A 22,260-nucleotide genomic window follows, 5' to 3' on the forward strand; every position below is an offset into this window, starting at 1 on the left:
AAAAATGCATGAATGCCTTGGTAGTTATAAAATCCTACTTTTATGCATAAATGCTGACAGAAGAGGAAAAAGTTGAATCTATCAACAAAAAAAAAAACCAAAAAAAATTTTAAGTTTGTTTTTGAAATAAAATTTAAAAAGCTAATTTTTATTCCACATTTACAGTTCTCTTCACTCTGTTATTTTTGGAGGGAAAAAAAGGATTGCCAATTGGTCTTTGTTGAAACACAGCAAACCAGCTCTGGTAAATCAGGAATCTTGACATGCTTTTTCAATTCAAACGTGCAATATTCCTCATCTTCTAGTCTGGGAAATAGAACAAGAATCTCATCAAAATCGTGAATTCATGTTGACAACAAAGTTGAATATATGTTTAGGTGGACTTTAAACACCACATTATTTTATGTGGTGTAAAAAGCTTTTCTGAATAAATCAGAAAAGGTTGGGTGTTTTTTTCCATTGAGTTCAGGGAAACCGGCAGAGGAACAACTCAAGAAACAGAAAATCATTGGGAATTATAACAGAGGAGTCTGGGGCAGCATGACAGAGGACACAGCAGGGAGTGGATGAAAAAAGAGGAGCTTGAGTAATGTGGGAGAGGTGGAAATGACAAAAACGACCGGAAGAGCTATTTACAGAAGATGGATAGAGGTGGGGAAGGGAGCAGACAGAGGCAAATGAAGAAATGATAGACAGCTGTGATGAGGAGCAGAATGGCTGATGGTACAGGAGGCATGAACCTAATTTACCAATAAACAGAGAGAGAAACAAAACAAAAAGAAAGCAAAGAATTAAATACATTAGAAAACGATTTGAATAAATGAACTGACAAGGGAATATTAAAATGGCAAAAAGTAAGTGGCTGTATTGTAGTTAATTTCCGTAGGCACTATAATCCAGAAAGTGACGCTGTTGTTTTGTTAAATTATTTTTGATATTTCAAATCTCTGTCAGTTCCAGCGTTAAATGTTCATCGGAATCTAAAAGTTTATTAATCTTTGAGAGTGTGCTCTTGCGTTTTCATGCCACTACCGTTAAATTACTTGAAAATGGTCTCGAAACAACAATGTTATCGTTTATCGCAGTAATTCTGGGACAATTCATCGTCGAGCAACATTTGTTATCGTTACAAGCTGAGCAAGCTGGATGTTTGACGGAAAACATCTGTGGCAAAGTCTCAGAAACTTCAGAAACAAGAAGCAAAAGTACCAAAAATTGTCAAAAAGTAGATCAAACTAAAACTGAAACAGGAAATGGAGAAAAGTCACCAAAAAATAACTAAACAAAAATTAGTGATAAATCACAAGGTTTTTTTTTTCTTTACTCAGGTCAGTATATCAAAAGTTGAGAAAAAAAAAGTGTGCCCAGTAAGCTGTTTTACTGGGCTTGCTGGGCAGCCGTCTCTGCTGTGTGGAGAGGCATAAATCCTGCATAAATACAGGATGTGTCCAGCAGTCGGCCATCTTTCCTCACCCGAGGACCTCCTCCAGGAAACACCATGACAACACGCAGGCCTCCTCGGTCCCAGACGAGCAGTGAAGGGTGATACGGCTGGTGACAGTGTTACCCCGAAGATAACCCTCGCTTTGTCGTGGCAGGCGCTGGTAATCAGCCCTGAAATGTTTCCCCCCCTCAAAAGGAGGAAGCACGAACGCATGCCGTCCACTCTGAATGACATTTGTTTGAAAAGCAGAGGACAAAGTCGGGGATGGTTCACTTCCAGTTTCAAGAATTACAGATTCCATCTCTGGGAGTGTTTGTCTTTCAGCTGGAGTGAATCTCAACCCTCTGCAGGGCTTTTAGGATTTAAGCATCAATGCAGAACATAAAGGAATAATAGTCATTATGTGCAGCTAGTTTCCAAACTAAGAAAATCAAGGATTTCACCTTTAAGTCCTGTTGGTTTTAGAGACAGATTCATCAGAGGCTGAGGAAAAAAATAAAGGCTATACACCGCATAATGTAAAGAAATATGAACTGAATACATCTTAGTGGTCTGTTCATTATTCTAATAGAAAAAGACACAAGAAAGCTCAAAGAAGCAAAAATATTTGTTTTATTAGAAAAGCTGGAAATGTTTTAAAAAACCTTATGCAGAACTCCCATCAATTACCTTGAAGCCGCAGTGTGTAACTTTTATAAACAGTGTAGTTTTTACATATTTGTTTAAACTGTTTAATGGCGGTGATGCTAACTAGCCTTAGCATCCAGATTTCTTATCAACACATCCGTCCTATGTGTGGAAGATTAGTTTTGTTTTTTTATTTTGTGGAAGATTGAAGATTTATTTAATTTATACCAGGCTTTATTAGCCTGTTCCTACACTTTAAAATATTTTGGCTTAATGGCACTCTTTTTTTTTTTTAACATTTCTATTTAGAGCATGTTGGTAGTGGTGTGAGATTGTAATATTAGTAATATATCCTATCATTTCAGTGACCTGCGCTGCATTTGATAAAGTCTGTCATATGACGGACTAATGCGCAAAAAAGGGTTGCGGTGATCTCTAATTGTACGTCTGTGTTTAATTTAATTTCAGTAAAAAAAAAAAAAAAAAACCTGTTTACCCAGTCTGATACTGTTTTATTCTTACAAACACCTCTTTATTTAAAATACTTTTAAAAACGTAGGATACTCTGATAGTCAGAACATGTTGACACAGAGCACTAAATAGTAAAACGTAACTTAATTCAGATACTTGAAGGTATTTTAATAGTCAATGTATCAGGATCCTTCGATTAATCGTTACAGCGCCGGGGGTTTGGCATGAGGACATCCGTCTCTTGCACATGGGCTCTGACCTCGGTCCATCCTCTGATGTCCTGGAGCTCATTTGTCAGTTATTGGCCAGCTGGGAGTCAGGGAGCGGTCCATCTCTCACGTCGCGTCGTTACGGCCGCCGACTCCCTTCAGTCACCCGCAGCCCTCACCCTAAATGTCCGCGATTAGTCGACGGCGTCGACAGCCGCCGCCATCCATTCCCGTCCGCTGTTCCATTAACAGCGAGCCTCTAACCCAGATAGAAGAGAGGCCAGAAATGAGACCAGAACCGGCACTCTCTCTCCCGGCGCAGCCAGACAATAGGACGCGCTTATTCTCACAGTCCAATTATCCCCGCGCCCTCAAGAGAGGTGACCTCAAAAACGGCCTCGCGTCCCCGGAGGACGTTGAAGAAGTGGGTCTCATTACCATTACAAGGTCAATGCGGGAGTTTCCTTCTGCGTGGGAGCGATTCCGTCAGCAGGGTCGCGGCTACAGTTGACAGGGTCAAAGGGGGGCAGAGGGATCCAGCCAGAGGAGCAGTGTGACCCCACCGCCACACAGCACTTAAAAACACTCGGTTAATCGAAAAGAGCGAGAGAGAGTGTGACCGTTTGGTAAATGTTGCAAAAAGAAAAAAGAGACGAATTAGAGACCAAGTCCTTTAGAAGGAGTTCGTATTTTTAATTTGACCTCAAACGCAGCACGAAAAGTACGCTCATCTGACGAGCGATGATGTCATTTAAAGACACAGAAGAGCAGCTTGAAGATACGACCGTGTGGGAAATTAAAGTTACGCTTTTAAGGATTGCATCAATCTCTTTTGTTTTAGGGATGTGAGATGAATCAATAGAAACTGACTGCAATTAAATTTAAAAAAATGGAGGCTTAGAGTGAATTCTTTCCAGGCAATAAATAATGAAGTCACATTTGACATATAGAGCATTTTCATAGCAAGGTAACATTTTCTTGATTGTGCCATAGAATGGAACATTGTGCCTGCAAAATACGTACTTTCAAAACAAGGAGCCAGTGTTTTGGGATCGAAGCATTAAGTTGAGTTTAAGTTTCCACTCAAATAGCAGCAGAGTTCGTGTTTGCATCGTAGAAGGCCTCACATGTTTGCATGCGTCTCTCCGAGGAGCTGCTCCTCATTTCCTCGGTCATTCTGTGAGAGGCGGCGTGCGGCGTCGTCAGAGTTGCCAACAGAGAGACAAACAGAACAAGCAACAGTGCAAGTGACATTCATCTGGATAGCTGGGCGAAACTTTGGAGTTAAAAGGGAGAGTAACCGTCAGAGTATGGAGGAGCTGCTGCACCAGGGCTTTAAATTAAGTTTGTAAGGGGAAATGACCGTGACGCTGTTTCATTTCATTTTTAAAATGATCAATATTGGTGTCCCTAATGAAATTCAAAGCCCGGATACTTACTGATGGCCTGACGCCTGGGATTCCGTCCCCCGTATCCTCAGCGATTGCCGGATGCGTTTTTGTCATGGCTTGGAAAAATAAGATTTCACATAATTTTGTTGAGCTAACAAATCTGGGTTCTCCCCTTTACAGTCCAGTTGTTTCTTCCGACCCAACAAAGTTGGGAGAGATTGTACTGGCTGCTGCAACCCTGCGGCTTTCTGTCCGATTGAATTAAACTTCACATAATCACAAAGCAAATGTATTATTGATGACACATGCAGTTTCATTAACTATTTATATTTTAACAAGCCATATTTATTAAAATCGTCAACGTGTAGTGACAGTACGGTAAAAGTCAGATAATTTGTGAATAGATCAAGCTCCTTCACCTCCTAGCTGAGCTCCTATTGCTGTCTGAAGAAATGCACAGTTCCTGGTTAAAAACAACCAATCGGAGTCAGGGGGAGGGGTCTTAGCGCTGCCAATCACAGTCATGTACGCACTGCTATATGTCTTAATGGCAGAGAAACAAAACAATTTATCCACCATAATAGGCTACCATGATTACTAGCCTTAGCATCCTTGGTGAACCAGCTGTAGTGGAATAGAGAGCAAGAAGGAGGGCTGGAGCAGAACACAAGGATGATTGACAGCGCTAGACCCCTGCCCCTAGCTCTGATTGGTTGGAGTGAAGAGCACAGAGATGCTCAATTTTCTTTTATAGATTATGCTGTCCCTACATAATGATAATTTGAACAAATATGTAAGAAAACATTTTTTTTCCTTCATAAATGTTGCATTCTGCAGTTTTGAAGCACAAGTCTTTTGATGTCATTCATTTCAATAAAGTATTGGTTTGGACTCAAAACTCAGAGCCTGAACAGTACAAAAAAAAAGCATAAATGAAGGAAAAAAGGAACAAAAATTGTCTCCTTAAATGTAAACTTAATATCTCCCAAGTATTTACAAGGATGTTAGTGTTACTGTAGCTCAAATGAGATTTTCTAATGTTATCCAAATCCCAGCTTTACTAGGATTTCCACTTGGTGTACCCCTGACCAAAAAAAGAGAAAAAAAAAATAGGGAAACAGTGGGGATTTGTACAAACCACTAAAAAGGCATAGGAGCTAAATGGGAGGAGAGTGGAGCAGTAGGAGGAGAGCTGAGTCACGGCAGAGAGGAGGCTACGGCGGCACAGAGGGGCACTGAATCATCTGGAGCCTTATTGAGTATTTCCTCCATTTGATGTCATTATCGCCCCAGTGATCATCACTCCCATCATCAGGGCTGTCGGTGAGATTCCATATCACAGGCATGGGAGAGATAAGCGGAGCCAGGCGGGAGGACGGAGGCTGAGAGGGCCTTTGATGAAACCAAGCCCAGAGAGGGGAAAAAAACAAAAATAAAAAAGGGCATACTAATGAATTATCAGGACAAAATAAATAATGGGAGGTGAACTATTTGAGTTTGAGGCTGACAAACTGAAACCACTGGAGGTTTCTGTGACTAAAGGAATAGTTATTCCGGGAGGAAATGAAAGAACTTGAAGCTAAAAGGAATGAGCTCCTTCTAGTTTCCCCTCATCAGCTGCGTTTCCAGAACAAATGTGCGCAAAACTCCACTAATGTAAAACAACAACAACAACAAAAAAAACATTGAATGTCAATGTTTCCATGAAATAAGAAATGCAATTAAAAATCACACATCAACAGGCTTTTCTACTCGATAATTTGAGGCAAAATATGTGGTGCCATAAACCATCTTCTTCCTGTTATAGTTTAGTAAAATACATATTAAGTTTAATGGAGATGGATAAAAGAAATAAATAAAAAATACACCCAAAAATAAGGGCATTTCTAAGTTTGAAAACATTTAGGTGGAAACGTTCTCCTTTTCTTCCTATCTACAACGGCCCTAATGCGGCGGCGTAGTTTTGCGAAATTCACCAATTTCAATGCAGCCGAAAAAAATCACCTCATCGTAGCAGCAACAACATTTGATCAAATCACCGTATTTCCATTAAGCAGGTTTATGCTCATAGCTCCAATTTGTGTAATCATGCGGTCACATCGCGATAATCGACATCAACTCACAATTTGCTGCAGCGCAGAAATTTACACCTGAGCCCCAAAACACAAAAAGATGAAAGAAATTTTCATTTTTCAGTCACTTCTGTTTTTTTTATTACAAATGGATCACGTTTCAACCCGAGCAGTTCTTTTGTTTTAAGTTTGACAACACCGTGCATACAAAACTGGATTCAAAGTGTCCACCTGTTTGTGTCAGATAAAGTTTTCTGCTCCCTCTCTCTATTTTTTTTAAACGCGGTCATTATCAAAGTCCTTATTCTGTGCAACCGATATTCACAGGTATTTACATTCAAATTAGTTAGCCTTAAATCAAGCATCATTGCAAAAAAATAAAAAAAAAAGAAACCCAACAAAATAACTAAAAAGTTACAAAAAGCTTGAATTAAACAATATATTTATTATTTAAAATAGAATTCATAACATAAAATAAATCATGATTGCTTCACTTTGAACCATAGGCACGTCATAGATAGGTGAGGCGTCACGGAAGCCAAACGGAGGCCACGCGTTTCTTCTTCTCTCCTCATTGATGTTTGCGTAAACCAAACCACCGAGCCGTCCCGCGGCCCATGTCCGGGGGCCCACAGGCGAAACGAAAAAGAAAAAAAAAAAAAATCGAAGCTGGAAAGAAATAAAACTTGAGTGATGTGTAAATGTTTCCGCCGCCCCAGCGAATCGCAGCGGTTGCTCCTTGTGAGATGTTTTTATGGCTCAAAATGAGACGTTTCTTTGGCATAAAATTACGGACGAAAAAATGGTTTCATTTGAGAAACGCAAGAGTAAATCTGTAAATGCGCAGACAAACGTGACTACGTGGTGACGTTGACACGGTGGGGGGGGTTAGTGTGAATGAAAGTGGGATTATACTTTAATATAAAGACTCTACGTTGCTATCGTGACCTCTGTGTTAGGAATGGTCTCGTGCTGTACATACGGGTTTTTACGCACGTGCTTTTCCTTTACCATCAACAGCAAAGCTTCACATTTCTGTTGCGCTCGAAGAATCACGGCCGAGAAAACAAATCCATAAAACAACAGTTAATCGGTGAAACTGTAAATTTATCATCATTATCAACTACAGTGGTAATTGTGTGACGTTGCAGTGGGGTTTGACTCAAACCAATAGGAGTCAACTTTAAAAAAAACAACAAAAAAAAACAGAGTTTCTTACAGGTTGATGCAACCCGACTCGTTTTGGGACGGTTTTAATAAATTACGGTTTCATCGTTTAAAACGGCGCGTTAAAGGCTCTGTAATCTGCATCTCTCTGTATACGTTGCAGATTTCACGTTTGTCTCGGTTTGAGTTCGCTCCGGTGAAAGCGTTCAACGTGAGTTCTTTTGGGTTTTTGCAGACAGAATAGAGATTTTACAAACGTCAACACGAATTTGTTACTTTATCTCTGTTTACAGTTTGCACAACACTGGGAGGCACCAGGAGCCAACATTTGAAGAGGCCCTTCAGGAAAACTTCCTTACGAATCAACTGATTATTTTTGGCTGTTGCCGCCCCTTGATGGTGGTGGCACCCTGGGCAAGAGCCACATCGCCCAAATTTTAAAAAGAAGCATTAATCATACAAGAACTTTTTATGTCTGTGGTTGCAAACCGAACTGGTGCTGTTCAGTCATTTGTTCCTGTAAGTACAGTAACAAACAGAGGAGGTTGACGATGATGAAGGGTCGCCAGAAAAAGAGCGATGAAAGTCAAAGAAATGGGGGAAATGAAGAAACGAGCAGATTAAGCGAGTGGGTCACTTCCTTCACTCTGTGGTGACTAATGAGACTCCAACGTCCTGGGCAGTATTTTTAGGATGCTCTACATGTCTACTGAGACATGCAAGTTGCCAAGGTGACCCATTTTCACCACGATCAACTTTGTAATCCACAGTAGCTGCTGCTCTGAAAGAAATAATAATAATAATAATGATAAAAAAGGCAGGGAAATAACAGAACATACTTCCCTGTGAAGTATGCTAATTTGGCACACTTCATGTCCTTTAGCAAAGCATCAAATGGTGGACAAAAGAAAAGCAAAAAAACAAAACCCCAAACAAACTGTCCTACTATCTGTGAAAGCACATGCTGATATACTGAATTCTTCTAAGGCAAAAAGGATTGTGAAGAAGTGTGGAAAGTGCTCCGGTCCTCGGCTGATGTTCTTGAAGAGTACGGGAGGATACGCGACAAAGGGGAGCGAGGGGTGGACCTGCGCTGGATGGTGAGGGGGACGGTTTCCTCCCACAACTTTCCGGTGAAACCAACCAGCGGGGTCGGGGCGCGTCTCCCCGCAGGGACGTTCTCCCACGTTTTTCTTCGGCGAAATCTCTCATGGGGCCAGGTTGAGCAGCTTAGTGGATTTATTGGGGTAGCTGATGGCCAGGCTGATGGCGGTGATGTTTTTCAGAGCCTGAAGAGTTAAAAATAGAAAAAAAAAAGAGAGAACATCAGTGTAACTCCAGACTATCAGTGAACCGAAAGAAGAAGAAAAAAAAACACAAAACAGCATAGCTCAGGATAAATAAATATCAATTAAATATAATTACTGGTTAATGTTTCTCTTTGCAAAAACTAAAGCTGTTTTTTTTTTCCCCCAAACGAATGCAGTCATGTCAAAAAGAAAATGATATCCTCTTCGTTCTGGGGATGCAGTGAAAAGCATTATTTGTAGCCAAGTTCTACTTCTATGGAAATCTAGTTGAAAAATATGCAGTAATTTGTTAACCAAATACAAAGTTAAAACAGGAAAGATGTGAATGAAATGCAAAGTACATCTTGCTGCAGCCATGGGATTTAAGAACAGGAATTTTATAACAAAAAAAACAACAACAAAATGTTAAAATATAAATGTTCACAACAGACCAATTTGGAAAACCACTGAATTAGCACGGCTTGTTTGGAAAAGCTGATTCTCACAAAATAATGAAGCAGAACGTATTCAATTCAACTCAAAAATATCGTCAAAGTGTCACTGTGGACAGTGAGGCCGACTGTGAGAAGGATCTCTGACAGCAGTCAGTCTTGCCACACATCTGAAGAGGCCTCTGACTCAAGAAAGGCTATTGGAAGAAAAAATTTTAAATTAAATAGCGAGAATAGTCGTATGAGAATAAAGTTGAAATAATGAGAAAAAACGAGTCGAATTAAGAGAACAAAGTTGCAATAGTATGACACTATCCTCATACTACAACGACTTTATTCTCACATAATGACTTTATTCTCGTAAACATGTTTCCTATTGCTTGACACGTGTTTTAGGTGTTCAGATTGTTTCAAAAAAATCTTCCGACCAATCAAGTACAAGAAAAACGAACCCAAACACGAAGTTGGTGAAATTTGAACTTCAGCGAATTTCATGCAAGCCGAACCCGCGGCTGGCGTGCCAAGTTACCCACGGCTCTGTTTGCCACCCGACAGGTATTAGGTAACTGCTCAGCAGAACCACCCACAGTGGTGTTTTTTTTTTTTTCCCCCACCACCTCACATCCTCCGCTCCTCTGAAGCGCCTTCAGGCCCCCGCCGGCGCGTCGCAGGGGCCCTCGGTACGGAGGACGCCGTGGCTCGCTCTGCCGCAGATGCTAATGGACTGTAATTATCAAACGCATTAGCCGTGAGTGCGGCCCACACGCTTTGAAAAAAAAAAAACAAAAAACAAGAGGTAGGGGGTGCCGAGGGGATCCGCTTGGTGTCAACATCTCGCTGATTCACACGCAAACAGAGACTCCTGAAGCAAGCTGACTCACAGCGACTTGAATCGAGGAGACTGCGTGGTAGAGAGAGAGAGCGTTACATAAGGCTACAGGGAGCGAGGCGGCTTCTCAGAGCTACCTTCATCCGGGCGACGCCGCGCCGAACAACAGAGACCGCGATGCGCCACCCGGGAGGTTCCGCTGAGTGGCATTTGGATCTCAGGAAACAACCCGGCAATAAAAAGGCGGCGAAGACTAAACAGGAGTTTGGTTCTTACCATGGCGGTGTGGCGGAGGAGCTGCTCGTCGGTCGCCATGGCCAGCAGATACTCCTGGAGGATTCCTTGTTTCTGGGAAATGAGAAGTTTGGCTTTCAAAAGTTTGAAGCAAAACAAGAAGAGAGCAACAAAACACTGAAAACAAGTCGCATGGCTCGTGGCGACGCGCTCAGCGATGAGCATGGCGGGTAACTTCTGTTACTCTCGAATCAAAATCACCTGTAGATTGCTGGAAAACTTATTCAACACTATAGAAAACGGGCTGCATCGTGGCAATGCTATTGTCACGATCAATTTTGCCTGATGATGAATTATTGTTCCAGTAATTATTGTGATGAACGATAATGTTGTGAGACAACTTTCAAGACGAATAAACTCCAGCTTTGTACAGAACACTTAACACTGGAACTGGAAGGTATTTTAAATTTCCAAAATAGAACTCAACAACCAAAAAAATATATAAAAATAAAAAACAGAAGCAAACACAACTAAAACCACAAACGAGAAGACCCTTCAAGAAATATTAATCACCAGAATGGAAATTATTTATTTATTTTTGTAACTCATCATGTGATTAATTGATTCATTGCTTATTGAAGCAGGAAAAAACAATTAGCACCATGAATAAATGCATGCCACACTTTTCAGATGTTTTTTTTTATTTTGGGTTAAAATTTTAAATAAATTACAGAAAACATGCATCATTGTTCTTCTGCGTGTACTTCAATGCACTGATTCTCTCATGTAAAATCCCAATAACACATGCAAGACACTGCAGATAAACAGAGATAAGGCTCCGCTGGGCTGAAAAAGAGGTCGAAATAGAGCTTTTACAGCTCTGGAGAGGAACTCCAGAGCCCCGCTTCCCAAATCCTCTCGCAGCACGCCGAATGTTTATGCTGGGGGAAGATATTCTTGGACCGAATGTGCGGTCAGCATTGCGTGACACACTGTGTTTTGATTGCTAAATATAAAGCGCACACTTCCTGGGGTGAGGAGGAGTGCAGCGAATCTCAGGGGATCAGAACATCAAGTGCAGAGAAAAGAGCTGGGATCAATGCTGCAGATGAGAACAGCTCTGATTGTTTGAAGCCAGCTTTCTGCAGGCTCAGGCCTAATATGGCCACATCTGAATGAACAAGAAGCTTCTCACTGTGGTCACACAGGCTGGCAACCTGCTGCGCACCTGCATTTATTCATGTTTCATTTTGTTCCAATTATTTATTTATTTATTTTTTTCCCTATTTTGGATGAATGGTGGACAAACTGATGGCTGGACTTTCTCGGAGGGCAGTAAAAGTTGGTGGAGGTTTGCATGTTACGGCATCTTATGAAGGCATTCATTGCCTCATGCCATTTTCAGGATGACTGGTATAAATAAATAAAAACATCCTCTGAAATCAACATCATTTGAAAAAATTAAAATTAAGAGACTGAAAACCGCAGAACCGTGACTTGCATCTGAAGAAGTGAATTTGACTTTTCTGTATAATTGATACCTGCAGCTGTTATTTACTTGTGGCAACTCTTTTGTCTCAAGCTGTGTTTAAGAAGTGGATGCGTCACGTTTGGGTTGTGGAAACGCCGCATTTTTCTTGGTGCAGCATGAAAGTCGCTGCGTTGAGTCTGACGCCTTCTTGTATCCTTGCAGACGCAGGACCGCAATGTCCATGAAGGGCATTCTGTGTGAAGCGCTGCTACTGCCCCCTGCTGTCCGCCTGCTTTTGTTTTTGGTAATTTCATAGACAGAGCCGACACTTCGGGCCTCCCCAGCCAGACCCCGATGGTTTCAGAAAGGTGTGTTTTTTTTTTTCAGGGGCTGTCTGCTCCAGTTGCATCTACAGCTAGGGAAACTCCCGGCTAATGACGCACTCACAATCCCCTAGATGGGAGGTGAATAATTCACGATGAGCGAAGAAGAAGAAAAAAAGAGAGCGAGAGATAGAGAGAATATAAATGAAAGTTCAGATAGCATCTCTTCTCTTCCAGGCTCTGAGCCTGTCTGGCAGATGGCACAGCTGGGCTTTGGCCCCGAGCCAGAGCCAGAGCAGGTGGGCTGAGAGAAAAACATGGTCATCAAGTGGAGAGACAGATACACAGAGGGGGAAAAGAAGAAGAATGTCGACTAAATTTTGGTCCTTCCTCCTTCTGTCATGTGCAGCTAAAAATACCCTCCCCTCTCCCCGTTGAAAATAGGTGGGACCAGAAAAATTAGCCATTAGCTTCTGGGTGGAGACTCCCTAATAAGCCCACAGACAATGCTACAAAATATGTAAAGAAACTCTTTTTTTCACAAATAATTACTCATTATTCAGTAATTATGCCATTCCCTTAGTATTGATGCAGCCTTGTATCTTTTTATTCTCAGATTTATTTTAAGGTTCCGTCATTTTCTTCCAGACAGAAACATTCCCGCTTTGCGTTTCCTACGCTAGCTTGAGAAGCAAAGCAGCCAATCAGAAGAATGGGAAAATAACGTTTCGATAAGTTGTTTTGACTTCTATTTTACAATTAGTGAAAAACAGAACAGATTCTGTGATAAAACATTACAATAAAAAAAAAAAAAACATTTAGGATTTTAAAAAATTGACTAATTTTATTTTTGCATTTTATTTCTCATCTTCCCTCCAACTCTGTGAGGGCCAGCCTGCGTTGGCCCTCAGAAGGCACTAATTTAACCATCTACTCCATGCGGTAAAACAAGTTGTCTGCAATGATGTCACAGAAATTACCCATCAGCCATCTTGAAAAACTAACAACAATGTGGATGCAGATGTAGAGATCTTGGAGAAAGCAAATGTTATCAAGGTGCCAAATAGCAAACTGATTCTGAGCTTTTAGACACCCGAACATTTCATACATCAATATGGAGAACTAGTGGGTGAGGCACACAACCGGTAGTATTAAAAAGGACGGTGCCAATGAATATGAGTGGACGATTGTTCCATCTTAAAGAATCCTGCATTGGTTTTGACTGAGTGTTAAATTTTGAAATGTTATACCATCTCTTTGACTTTGATTGCCATATTTGAAATAAAAACAACAGAAACTTAATTTTGCGTAAAATCAATCAAATCTCTAGTGTGGCCCCGGCAGCAGAGGAGACAACGTGTAATCAAAATGCCATCTGCCTAAAGGCTGGATTAGAGAGTGTCTCCAGTCAGAAGTGTGATATCTCACACTAAAGGTGTTCTTCTTTGTCTCTTTCAGAGAACAGAAATCATGGATGAAACATTTCAACGTTTCGGCATCAGGAATAACCTTAAAGAGGAATCCAGATCCCATCCCGGTTAAAATGCTGGATTTACCAAAAAAATTACCCAGATAGTTAAAAAACAAAGTGGGACACCGATAAGGCAAGACGTCTTTGTGAGTGGTTGCTTGTATCAAACCATGTGGGTTGGTATTTTTTTTAAGCCTGAATAATTTAGGTAGGTGTTTTCAGCCCAAATAATCAGAAAAAAAAACTCTGACATGTTCATGGGCTATAACAAAGCATTAAAAATTAATCAAATGTCTATTAAAAAAGCATAAACCCTCAGAAAATCTAAGCAAATCTTGCAGAAATAAATATTGGGCCTCTGTCTCTTTAAGAAGCTGTGAGTGCCTGCTCTTCCTGACACTCCGTCGCATCTTCCTTTTTCAAACAAATTTAAGGCATTGTAATGTCTTCATTTAAGATACATGAATTTAAGACGTTTTAGATTCACAGACACCCAGACAGCAGATGCGCAGTTCCACTAGATGTTTGCTAATTGCTGCTGCCGCTAGTCTGAAGGAGCCAAGTAAGGGAGCTGCGGGGGAGGGGTGCTCTGTGAGGCAGAGAGTGCAGCTCGGCGAGAGAACGCATGTCTACACCTCTGAACGGTGGCCACGGGAGATTAAAGGAATCAAAGCAACACTCCAGGTATGTTTTTGATGAGGGAGTCACATTATAACCTGGTATAAAGCTCGGGAAAGTCCGTTTCTCATAACTCTGCCCCTTTAATCCAAGAGCATGTACTCACAATGGCACGGGCCTCTGCGATGAAGAAGAGCTCGGTGAGAGCTCTGTGAAGAGGCAGCAGCACGGACAGACTGGTCGGATCCTGGCTCAGGTTGTTTTCCATGGACATGAAGAGCTGCCACAGAGGTCGCAGCAGCATCAGCTCACAGGCTCTGCAGAACACACACACATGATGATAGCAATGGCTGGTGATAAAACAGTCCAAACTATCTGCACACAGACCAGGTCACAGGTGAGTCTGCACTTATGCAAAGTTTTTAAACACAGAGTTTAACTAATCTCTGTGGTGATGACTAGGACATTTATCAAGGACTCTATGCAAAGCTCATGTTCAGGTGAACCGCACGTACTGAAGGCATTTGGATGAACTTTGCTCTGGACTTCGGCGTAGATAATTACCAACGTTTTCAAATATCTCATTTCTGAAAACCGGAATCTATTTGACGGGCTAATGCAGACGAGAAGAAAGGCCCGACTTACGTCTCGCTCGGACACTGCAGGAGACGGAGCAACAAGTGGACGGCTTTGAGTCGCTGGCCTCCAGTCTGTCGACAGGCCACGCCCACTTGCCACTCCCAGATATCAGCCAACGGCAGGTGGCTGAGCACTCGAACGTCGGCCAGCATTTGTTTGAGTATCTCAAAACCTGATGAGAGATGTGAAAAGTAATAAAAATAAGAGGATGATTCCATTTGAAACGCTGAGGTTGCCTCATGCCAGTCAGAGGAAGCTACCTGTCTGGAAGCGCCCCCTGTGGCCTCCGGTTACGGTGAACTTGTATCCCCACTCTGTGTTGCTCATGTCCGACATGAACTTGTAATACAGGGTGTCACCTGAGATAAAAACAGAAGGACTTGTCAGACAAAGTCACACATTCAAACATTTGAGCTTAAAAAACTAAAAAATTTAAGAAAAGCAAAAAGCAGCTGCTGTCACCAGGAATCTCGAAGTCGGACCACTTCTGGGGAGACCCGCTGAAGTTGTGGACGTCCTGGAGGAAGTCGCTGCTGCTGGACATGATGAGCTCGTCGCAGCCTTCCTCCGTGTAGCAGCGGGAGTCAAATTTTACAGACAGGTAGATGGCTCCAGGGATGTGAACCTTGTCCTGAAGAGTTTGAGAGATTTTACTTATTGAAGGTGATTAAAAAGTACAATTTTCAAAAATATTATTTTTTTTTTGCCTTAAACTTGATACACATTTGCTTTTCTCTTTCTATTCACTGCAAAAAACACAAAATCTTACCAAGTACTTTTTGTTTATTTTCTTGGGCAGATATTTTAATAAACTAGAAAGAAAATGAAACTATCTTACAAGTAACTTTTCAGCACAATATAGACACTTGTTTTAAGTCGACAAATCCTTAATATTGATGAAAAAGTACTAGTTATCGTTTAAATAATCTCAGTGTAACAAGACATTTTTCTCACATTACAATTTAAAATGTCTTGTTCTACAAGCAGCTTATTTCCCATATAACTAGTACTCCAAGTCAACAATAAGGAATTATTGACTTAAAACAACTATATTGTTCTGAAAAGTTACTTGGAAGTTATTTTTGTAATAAAAACCTTATTATGACAAATGTTTTTGCGCTAGAAACTAGAAAAACACTTGGTTAGATTTTCTGTTTTTGCAATGGTGTTAGCGATAAAGAGATAGAAACTCTCTGGTTTACACGTCCAACTGAGGTTAATCAAAAAGTTTCCCCTAACCTCAAAGTTGGTGTTGTTGTCATACGGGTGTTTGGACTCTCTGGCCTGCATGGCCATGCCCGGCTCCTCCATGAACTGGCAAGCCGTGAGCGACAGACTGGACAGCATGCTCTGGCTGCAGCCCTTCAGCACCCTCTGCAGAATCTGGTCGGCGACAGCAAATACACAAAATTTACAGCGCCCGAGCTGCAAACGTTTACTTCTCTCCAAAATCAGCTGCGGCTGAAGCTCGCCGTCACCTTCTCCCAGAGCGGCCTCTCCTCCAGCTGCATCAGCATGTCCAGGATGTAAGCCATGTGCGAGGCGCCGTTCAGCTCCAGGGCCTCCTCGCTCAGCTGCGCCTCGGCGGGCCAGTCAGCCAGCAGCAGGGCCAGGACGTGGCGGGCGTAGAGCGTGGCGATGGCCTGGTTGACCTTCACCAGGTACTGGCGGACCGCCCGGTTGCTGCGGACGTCCAGCTCCTTGTGGAGCAGGGCTGAGCTTTTGGAGCGCCTCTGTTTGGCGTAGCTGAGCTGCAAGTCGGTCTCCGAATTGGTTATGAGCTTCTGGGCCACCACGTTGATTTCCTCTGTTGCTTTTTCACAGTGACTGGGCTTAGACTATGGGGAGACGCAGAGGAGTAAAGAGTAGAGCTATGACTGCTTAAAAAAAAAAAGAAAAGAAAAGAAGGATTTTTAAAATTTCAGACAGCTTACCATGCAAGAAATCACTATCATGTCAGTGTCCACAGCTTTGGTGTTTCTCTCCTCGGAGCGGAGCCGCCTGGATGGCTGCCACTTCTGAGCAAGAGTCCTGATTGTCTCATCCGTTTTAATCTCCTCTCCATCGAACCTGAAAACACACTTCATTTAGGTGCGTCAGACTAAAAGGGGCTGAATACATCTTTTACTGTTTCCATTTATCAATAAAAAAAGGAAACCATACATCCTCTTTTTACTCTACTCTACAATTGATTTGTGTTGATCTATTAAATTAAATTCAATAAAGAATTGATGTCTCTCATTGTATTGTTTCAACCAAACTGTCCATTTAGTATGAGAAAACATTTAAGGGTGCATTCACACCAGCCCCCATTAGTTCGCTTTAAGTCCAGTTTGTTTGCCTAGAAAGTCCGGTTCTTTTGGTGAGGTGTGACGTGGACCGAAACAGAGAACCCTGGTCTGTTCCGCCGTTTTAATGCATATGTGGATGCTTTTGGTCGGCTCCAACAGCAGGAAGCAGATTGCAGTGCAGGGGATTCTGGGTAAATGCATCCCAAAACAACATGGGAATAATGGCTCTTTGTCTTTTACGAAAGACAAAAAAAAAAAAAAATTCTCCAACCGGTAAGATCTCACTCCACTCCGTTTTTTAAATCACATTTCTCATAGAAGAAAGTTGCGCTCAGTTCTTTTTCAAAAGTTTTGTGTCGTTTCCTTCAGTGGTTCCTGGTGCAGCGCCACCACAGGCGAGGAGGGGAATAGGTTTTTTTAATCAGTTAGGATGGATTGTTTGACACAGTGGAATGTGAAAGTGAGCTGCAGCAGCTGAAAACAGAACAAATGTTGCATCGCCGAGTCTACCGGACGGAAAATTAAGTTGACGTCTTGGTGATGCTGACCTCTTCTGCACCTCCAGGAAGAAGGAGTCGGTCCTCTTCATCTGCAGCTCATACATGGCGCGCAGAATTGGCAGAGGAGCGTTTAAGGCATCATGGGTGATCTACATAAAAAAAGAAAACAAAAAAAAAACTATGCTTAGAATATTCGTAGTTATTTTACTGCATGTCTTTCCAAACATTCTGCTTATCCACCTGGAAGCAAATCTTCGTCTCCTCATCGAGCCCTTCCAAGGGGTCGGGCCTGTTGGTGTCGGCGTCGTCTGCGCCACAGCTGGAGTGGTCCGAGTCGTGCTCCTTCTCCTGCTCTCTTTGGTCTCGCTCGGGGTCTTGGGCCATGGAGTGGATCTCCCTCTTGGAGGAGTACAGCATGATGGAGAGGATCTCCAGGTCCCGCAGCAGCCACAGCTTGCTGAAGCCCGTCCCCTTGCTGCACTTCCTGACCAGCAGCTGCGTCAGGCCGGACTGCTGGATGGCCTCGTGCGCGTGCTCCACGCCGTGCTTCTACCCAGGAGAGCAGAGCGCAGTGAGAGGAAAGCAACATTCAGGGGACCGCGTGTGGATTCGGATTAGCAGCTACCTTCAGCGTGTTGTAGAGTCCTTTGAGAGCCAGAGAGAGCACCCAAGAAGCCTCCACTGCGTCAGGAAAACCGTTATCCTGGTTCGCCTGTAAAAGGTGGCTGATGATGGATGTGAAATTGCTCAGGTAGCGACTCAGGAGAGTTTTCTGGCAGCTGTGACTCGCTGGCTGTGCTGGGAGACTGGTTGTGGTGGAATCCTGAGACTGGATAAGCTGGTAATCCTTCACTGTGAAAGAAACTCACAGATTACCAACAACGAACTACACACAGCCCACAACAATACGCAAGATTAAATAGTCCTGCCATGACAAAATTAGAGACCTGTGATTTATGTATTTAAGGCCAACTTAAATTTTTTTTAAGGATCTCCACACCATCAGCAGTCTTCCCCTCCGTTATTACAGGACTAACCTGTTTTCCTCTTGCGCGTTTTAACGTCGACCACAGCGGCATGGTTCTTCTCCGTGAAGTGTTTCAGCAGGATCATGTTGTGCTGTTCGTTGGCGTTGTCGATGAACACCGTCTGGGTTCCCACACACAGCACCTGGAGAGACACCGCCAGGAGTTACCGTCGCCAAGCTCCCTCAGGACGCGTTCAGGCGGCGCGTACGGCTTACCTCGGGGAAGCCCACCAGCACCAGCAGGGTGAAGAGGTTGGTTCGTTTCAGAGTCTGGGGCAGCTGCTGGACGCAGTGGTCGGTGAAGGCGGCGATGACGGCGCTCCACTCGGGGCAGGTGTTCAGGGTGTGCAGAATGTCCGCCACGGTGCACGCCCAGTCCAGACCGATACGACTGCAAACAGTTCAGTTCAAAAGTGCTTCGTCTATCCCGAAAGGGAAATGAAATGTGTGAATCTGTCACATTTTCTCTGGTAAAGAACTCTTGTGGACTTGATGGATACTTGTCAAACTTTGGAGAACATCAGAACAAAACAGGCTTTAGAGATCCAATCTGGTCCGAACACAACTAGGCAATATTTCACTTGTAATCGCACATTTTTTTGTTTCTTGATTAAAAGTTTAATAAGTGACATTACACTAGAGGCAAAACGATGTAAATTCCAACACCTCCCTTTTGGCTGCAATGATAATAATAATAATAATAAAACCAAACATCAATATTACAGGAAACGATTAGCTTTTATCAGTTCTTCCTCTGAAGACTTTGACTGGTGCAGATTTGTAGTGGTTCATGTGCCAGAACCAATGAATTCGCTTTTTCTTTTTTTGGGCCGGCAGTTAACTTGTCTTCAAGCATGAAGAAGCAGCATTCAGCTTCTACGCACCACAAATCTGGAGCAAACTTCCAGAAAACTGCAAAACAGCCGAAACGCAGAGTTCCTTCAAATCGAGGCTAAAATCCCTCCTGCTTCGAGCTGCATTTAAACCACAGCAAATCAAACACTGACCAACATATATTGTACATATATACTGAGGAAGACACTCGACAAAGCGTGATGTTTGCTGCTGGTTTCTCCAATTGGTGACTGCAAGTTGTTTTTATTTTTGTGTTTTTATGATGTAAAGCGATTTGTTGCCTAGTTGCTGAAAGTTTGCTACAGAAATAAACCTGATTCATTCTAAATGCTATAAAAAGGAGTTGCCAGGCATAAAGTCACACTCAATAAATCAGCGTATGTATTCCAAAGAGGCTTGTTTGTCAGATTAAAAGTATTTTTATGAACCTGCAAGCAGGTTCATAAAAACCTGTTTAGAGGTTTATAGTCCAGAATTTTGTATGGATTTTTTTAAATTGATTTGATGTAATGTTCTATTCCTAAACGTGGTTTTATCAGCTGTAAGCAGAAAAATAATGACAAGTAACAGAAATAAAGATTTTAAGACGTATTCTAATGAATGTTTTCATCCAGACACAATATCTGGAGGATGTGCTGTGGCTTCGTTTACCTGTCTAGACACACGGCTCCGAGGCTGAACAGCAGCTGGGTGGTCTTCCAGCCCTGAGTGTCTGAACAAGCGGCGTCCCCTTGCACCAGCAGCTCGTATTTGTCCGCCAGCGCCTCGGTGACGGCGCCGTCGGCTTCCGCCGGAGTGATCCGGAGCAGCAGCTGGCCCAGGAGCCCGAGGGAGAGGTGGTAGGTCTCGTTCAGGGAGCCGGCGTTGGAGATGACCGCTCTGAAAAGGCGAGGCAGGATGGAGCTCAGGCTGGACAGGCTGAGGGTGCTGCCCTGTGGACACGGGAGTGGAAATGGAAATGTTGCCAGCAGTCAGTCAAATAATAAATAAATAAAAAGACAGCTTCAATTCACTGCTGTATAATATAACTTATTATTACTGTTACTAATATCTAGTGAAAGTATTCTACAGCAGGGATGAGGTAAAATACAATATGACAAAATTTTATGTTTTGAAATCTCTCACATACATGTTACAAAAAAAAACAACAGATTTCTTAAAAATTTTCTTTCAAATATTTTTTTTCCCATTTAGTAACCAGAAATAATTTTTGTCGTGGTGACTAAGCTGAAATTTGGTCTGATTTCACTTAAGGCAGTGAGAAATAATTTTTATGTCTTTTTTGTTTCGTGTGTGAAAATATTTGGCTTCATCTACAAACAACGCTTTTCACATTTAGCCCTTTGGTCGAAAGTTAAATTGAAAATATGAAGCGCCTTACAGCACCTCATGCGGAAACGAATCACTTCGCGACCCTTGACCCCAACATGGAATCCAAGCGTTTTCAAAGATTTCAAGCACTTGGACAAACTCTGCATTACATTTTGTTTATTTTTTCATTGAAAAATGCAGATACTTAAGAAATAATGCAAATAATGCACAAACTGGAATTCTCACTGCTTCAGAAACCGAGGTTATTTTAAAAGGATTCATTTATATAAAGGTTTAAAAGGGCTAATCCTAGAAATATGACCCTGCTGCCACTTTAAACTGCAAGAGGAAAAGGTTGAATCCATTCGAGCGACAATTTTATTTTTCCACAGTCTCCTAACATATAAATTGCACAGCAACTCCCCGCAAAAAACAACTAGCTCCACATACTGGTTTTGCTGATGGGAGCATCGCCGCCAGCAGTCCTAGAATCCTCTCCCTGGAGCACTCGGAGAACACGTGCTCCTGCAGCGGGACCTGCGCCACCCTCTCGTCCGTCTCCTTGACGAAGTCAGATGCTGGGGAGTTGAGAGTTCCTGGTGCCGACTCTGAAGCTGAAAAGTTGTTAAAAGAAAAAATAGTTTCCTAGAGTCACTAATAAACTGTGAGGTGATTAGCCCTTTGCGAGGGATCGAAACACCTACGTCGAACTACAGGAGAAAGTGGGTCCTCGCTGGAGACGGAGGGGGTCTGGCTGAGACTACCTGAGTCCAGGGTGTCCTGAGCAACCAGCTTCTTTTTGTCTCCCTCTGTAGAGCTTCGGGGTATGGATAAGTCAGGAGGAGCGGTGGGAGGAGGACTCGGCTCCACTGCCTTTTCGTCTTTAAGCTGAGGAGGAAAGAGAACGATACGATTTAAAGTCCGCTTCACGTCCGCACAGCCGCACGCCGTCGGGTTGTTGCCGACCTCGTTCTTGGGGGACAGCGGAGAGCAGACGGCGGCCGTGCTGCCTGGAAGCGATGAGGTGTCCGTGGCCGAGCTGAGCTCCTGAGAGGTCTGAGGCGACGCCGGGCCCAGCTCGCTCTCGGACGCCGACTCGTTGGAGGAGAGCAGAGCGAGCAGGTTGGAGGAGCGGAGGCCTGAGTGAAGCACAGAAAGGTGAAGATGTGTTAAAGAACAAACTCTGTAACATGTCAGGGATTTTTGGAAGCCCATTAATAGATTCTGATAGCTGTGGACTTTTTTCTTTTCTTTTTCAGTCTTTCTCTCTCCTTTCTTCCCGTCTGTCTTCTGTGTCTTCATTTCTTTCCTCCCACTCCTTTCTGTGTTTCCACCTTTCTGTTTATTCGTTCAGTTTCCTTCTTTCATTTCCTCTCCAACCTTTAAAGTACTTTTTTCTTTCCTACCTTTACATCCCTCTTTTGCTTGTTTCCGATACATTTTTATTCCCTTTTTTTTGAGTCCTTACTTTCATTCCTTCATTTATTCTCCTGTATTTTGCTAGTTTATTGGTCACTCTTTAGCTTATATTTTAGTCCTCACTATTTAGATGCAGAGAAACTCCTATTA

At 42.7% G+C, this 22,260-nt stretch overlaps 1 protein-coding gene across 1 annotated transcript in view; it reads right to left on the minus strand.

Moving 5' to 3' along the window:
* Nucleotides 1–6,324: 6,324 nt before the first annotated feature.
* zzef1 (zinc finger, ZZ-type with EF hand domain 1) overlaps nucleotides 6,325–22,260 on the minus strand; it is a 33,865-nt gene continuing 17,929 nt past the window's right edge. The window contains exons 37-54 of the mRNA XM_055043539.1: nucleotides 21,658–21,830; nucleotides 21,396–21,579; nucleotides 21,142–21,305; nucleotides 20,032–20,312; nucleotides 18,742–18,916; nucleotides 18,536–18,668; nucleotides 18,124–18,350; nucleotides 17,739–18,047; nucleotides 17,547–17,647; nucleotides 16,642–16,777; nucleotides 16,186–16,545; nucleotides 15,947–16,090; nucleotides 15,170–15,338; nucleotides 14,968–15,066; nucleotides 14,714–14,879; nucleotides 14,235–14,385; nucleotides 10,228–10,299; nucleotides 6,325–8,670 (exon numbers count right to left, since the gene is read on the minus strand). Coding sequence (XP_054899514.1) covers nucleotides 8,590–8,670; nucleotides 10,228–10,299; nucleotides 14,235–14,385; nucleotides 14,714–14,879; nucleotides 14,968–15,066; nucleotides 15,170–15,338; nucleotides 15,947–16,090; nucleotides 16,186–16,545; nucleotides 16,642–16,777; nucleotides 17,547–17,647; nucleotides 17,739–18,047; nucleotides 18,124–18,350; nucleotides 18,536–18,668; nucleotides 18,742–18,916; nucleotides 20,032–20,312; nucleotides 21,142–21,305; nucleotides 21,396–21,579; nucleotides 21,658–21,830 — 3,125 coding nt within the window. The 3' untranslated portion in view covers nucleotides 6,325–8,589. The remainder of the gene's footprint in view (nucleotides 8,671–10,227; nucleotides 10,300–14,234; nucleotides 14,386–14,713; nucleotides 14,880–14,967; nucleotides 15,067–15,169; nucleotides 15,339–15,946; nucleotides 16,091–16,185; nucleotides 16,546–16,641; nucleotides 16,778–17,546; nucleotides 17,648–17,738; nucleotides 18,048–18,123; nucleotides 18,351–18,535; nucleotides 18,669–18,741; nucleotides 18,917–20,031; nucleotides 20,313–21,141; nucleotides 21,306–21,395; nucleotides 21,580–21,657; nucleotides 21,831–22,260) is intronic.

Source organism: Poeciliopsis prolifica, unplaced genomic scaffold, assembly GCF_027474105.1.
Source record: "Poeciliopsis prolifica strain line A6 unplaced genomic scaffold, Auburn_PproV2 SCAFFOLD019, whole genome shotgun sequence".
Lineage (NCBI taxonomy): Eukaryota > Metazoa > Chordata > Actinopteri > Cyprinodontiformes > Poeciliidae > Poeciliopsis > Poeciliopsis prolifica.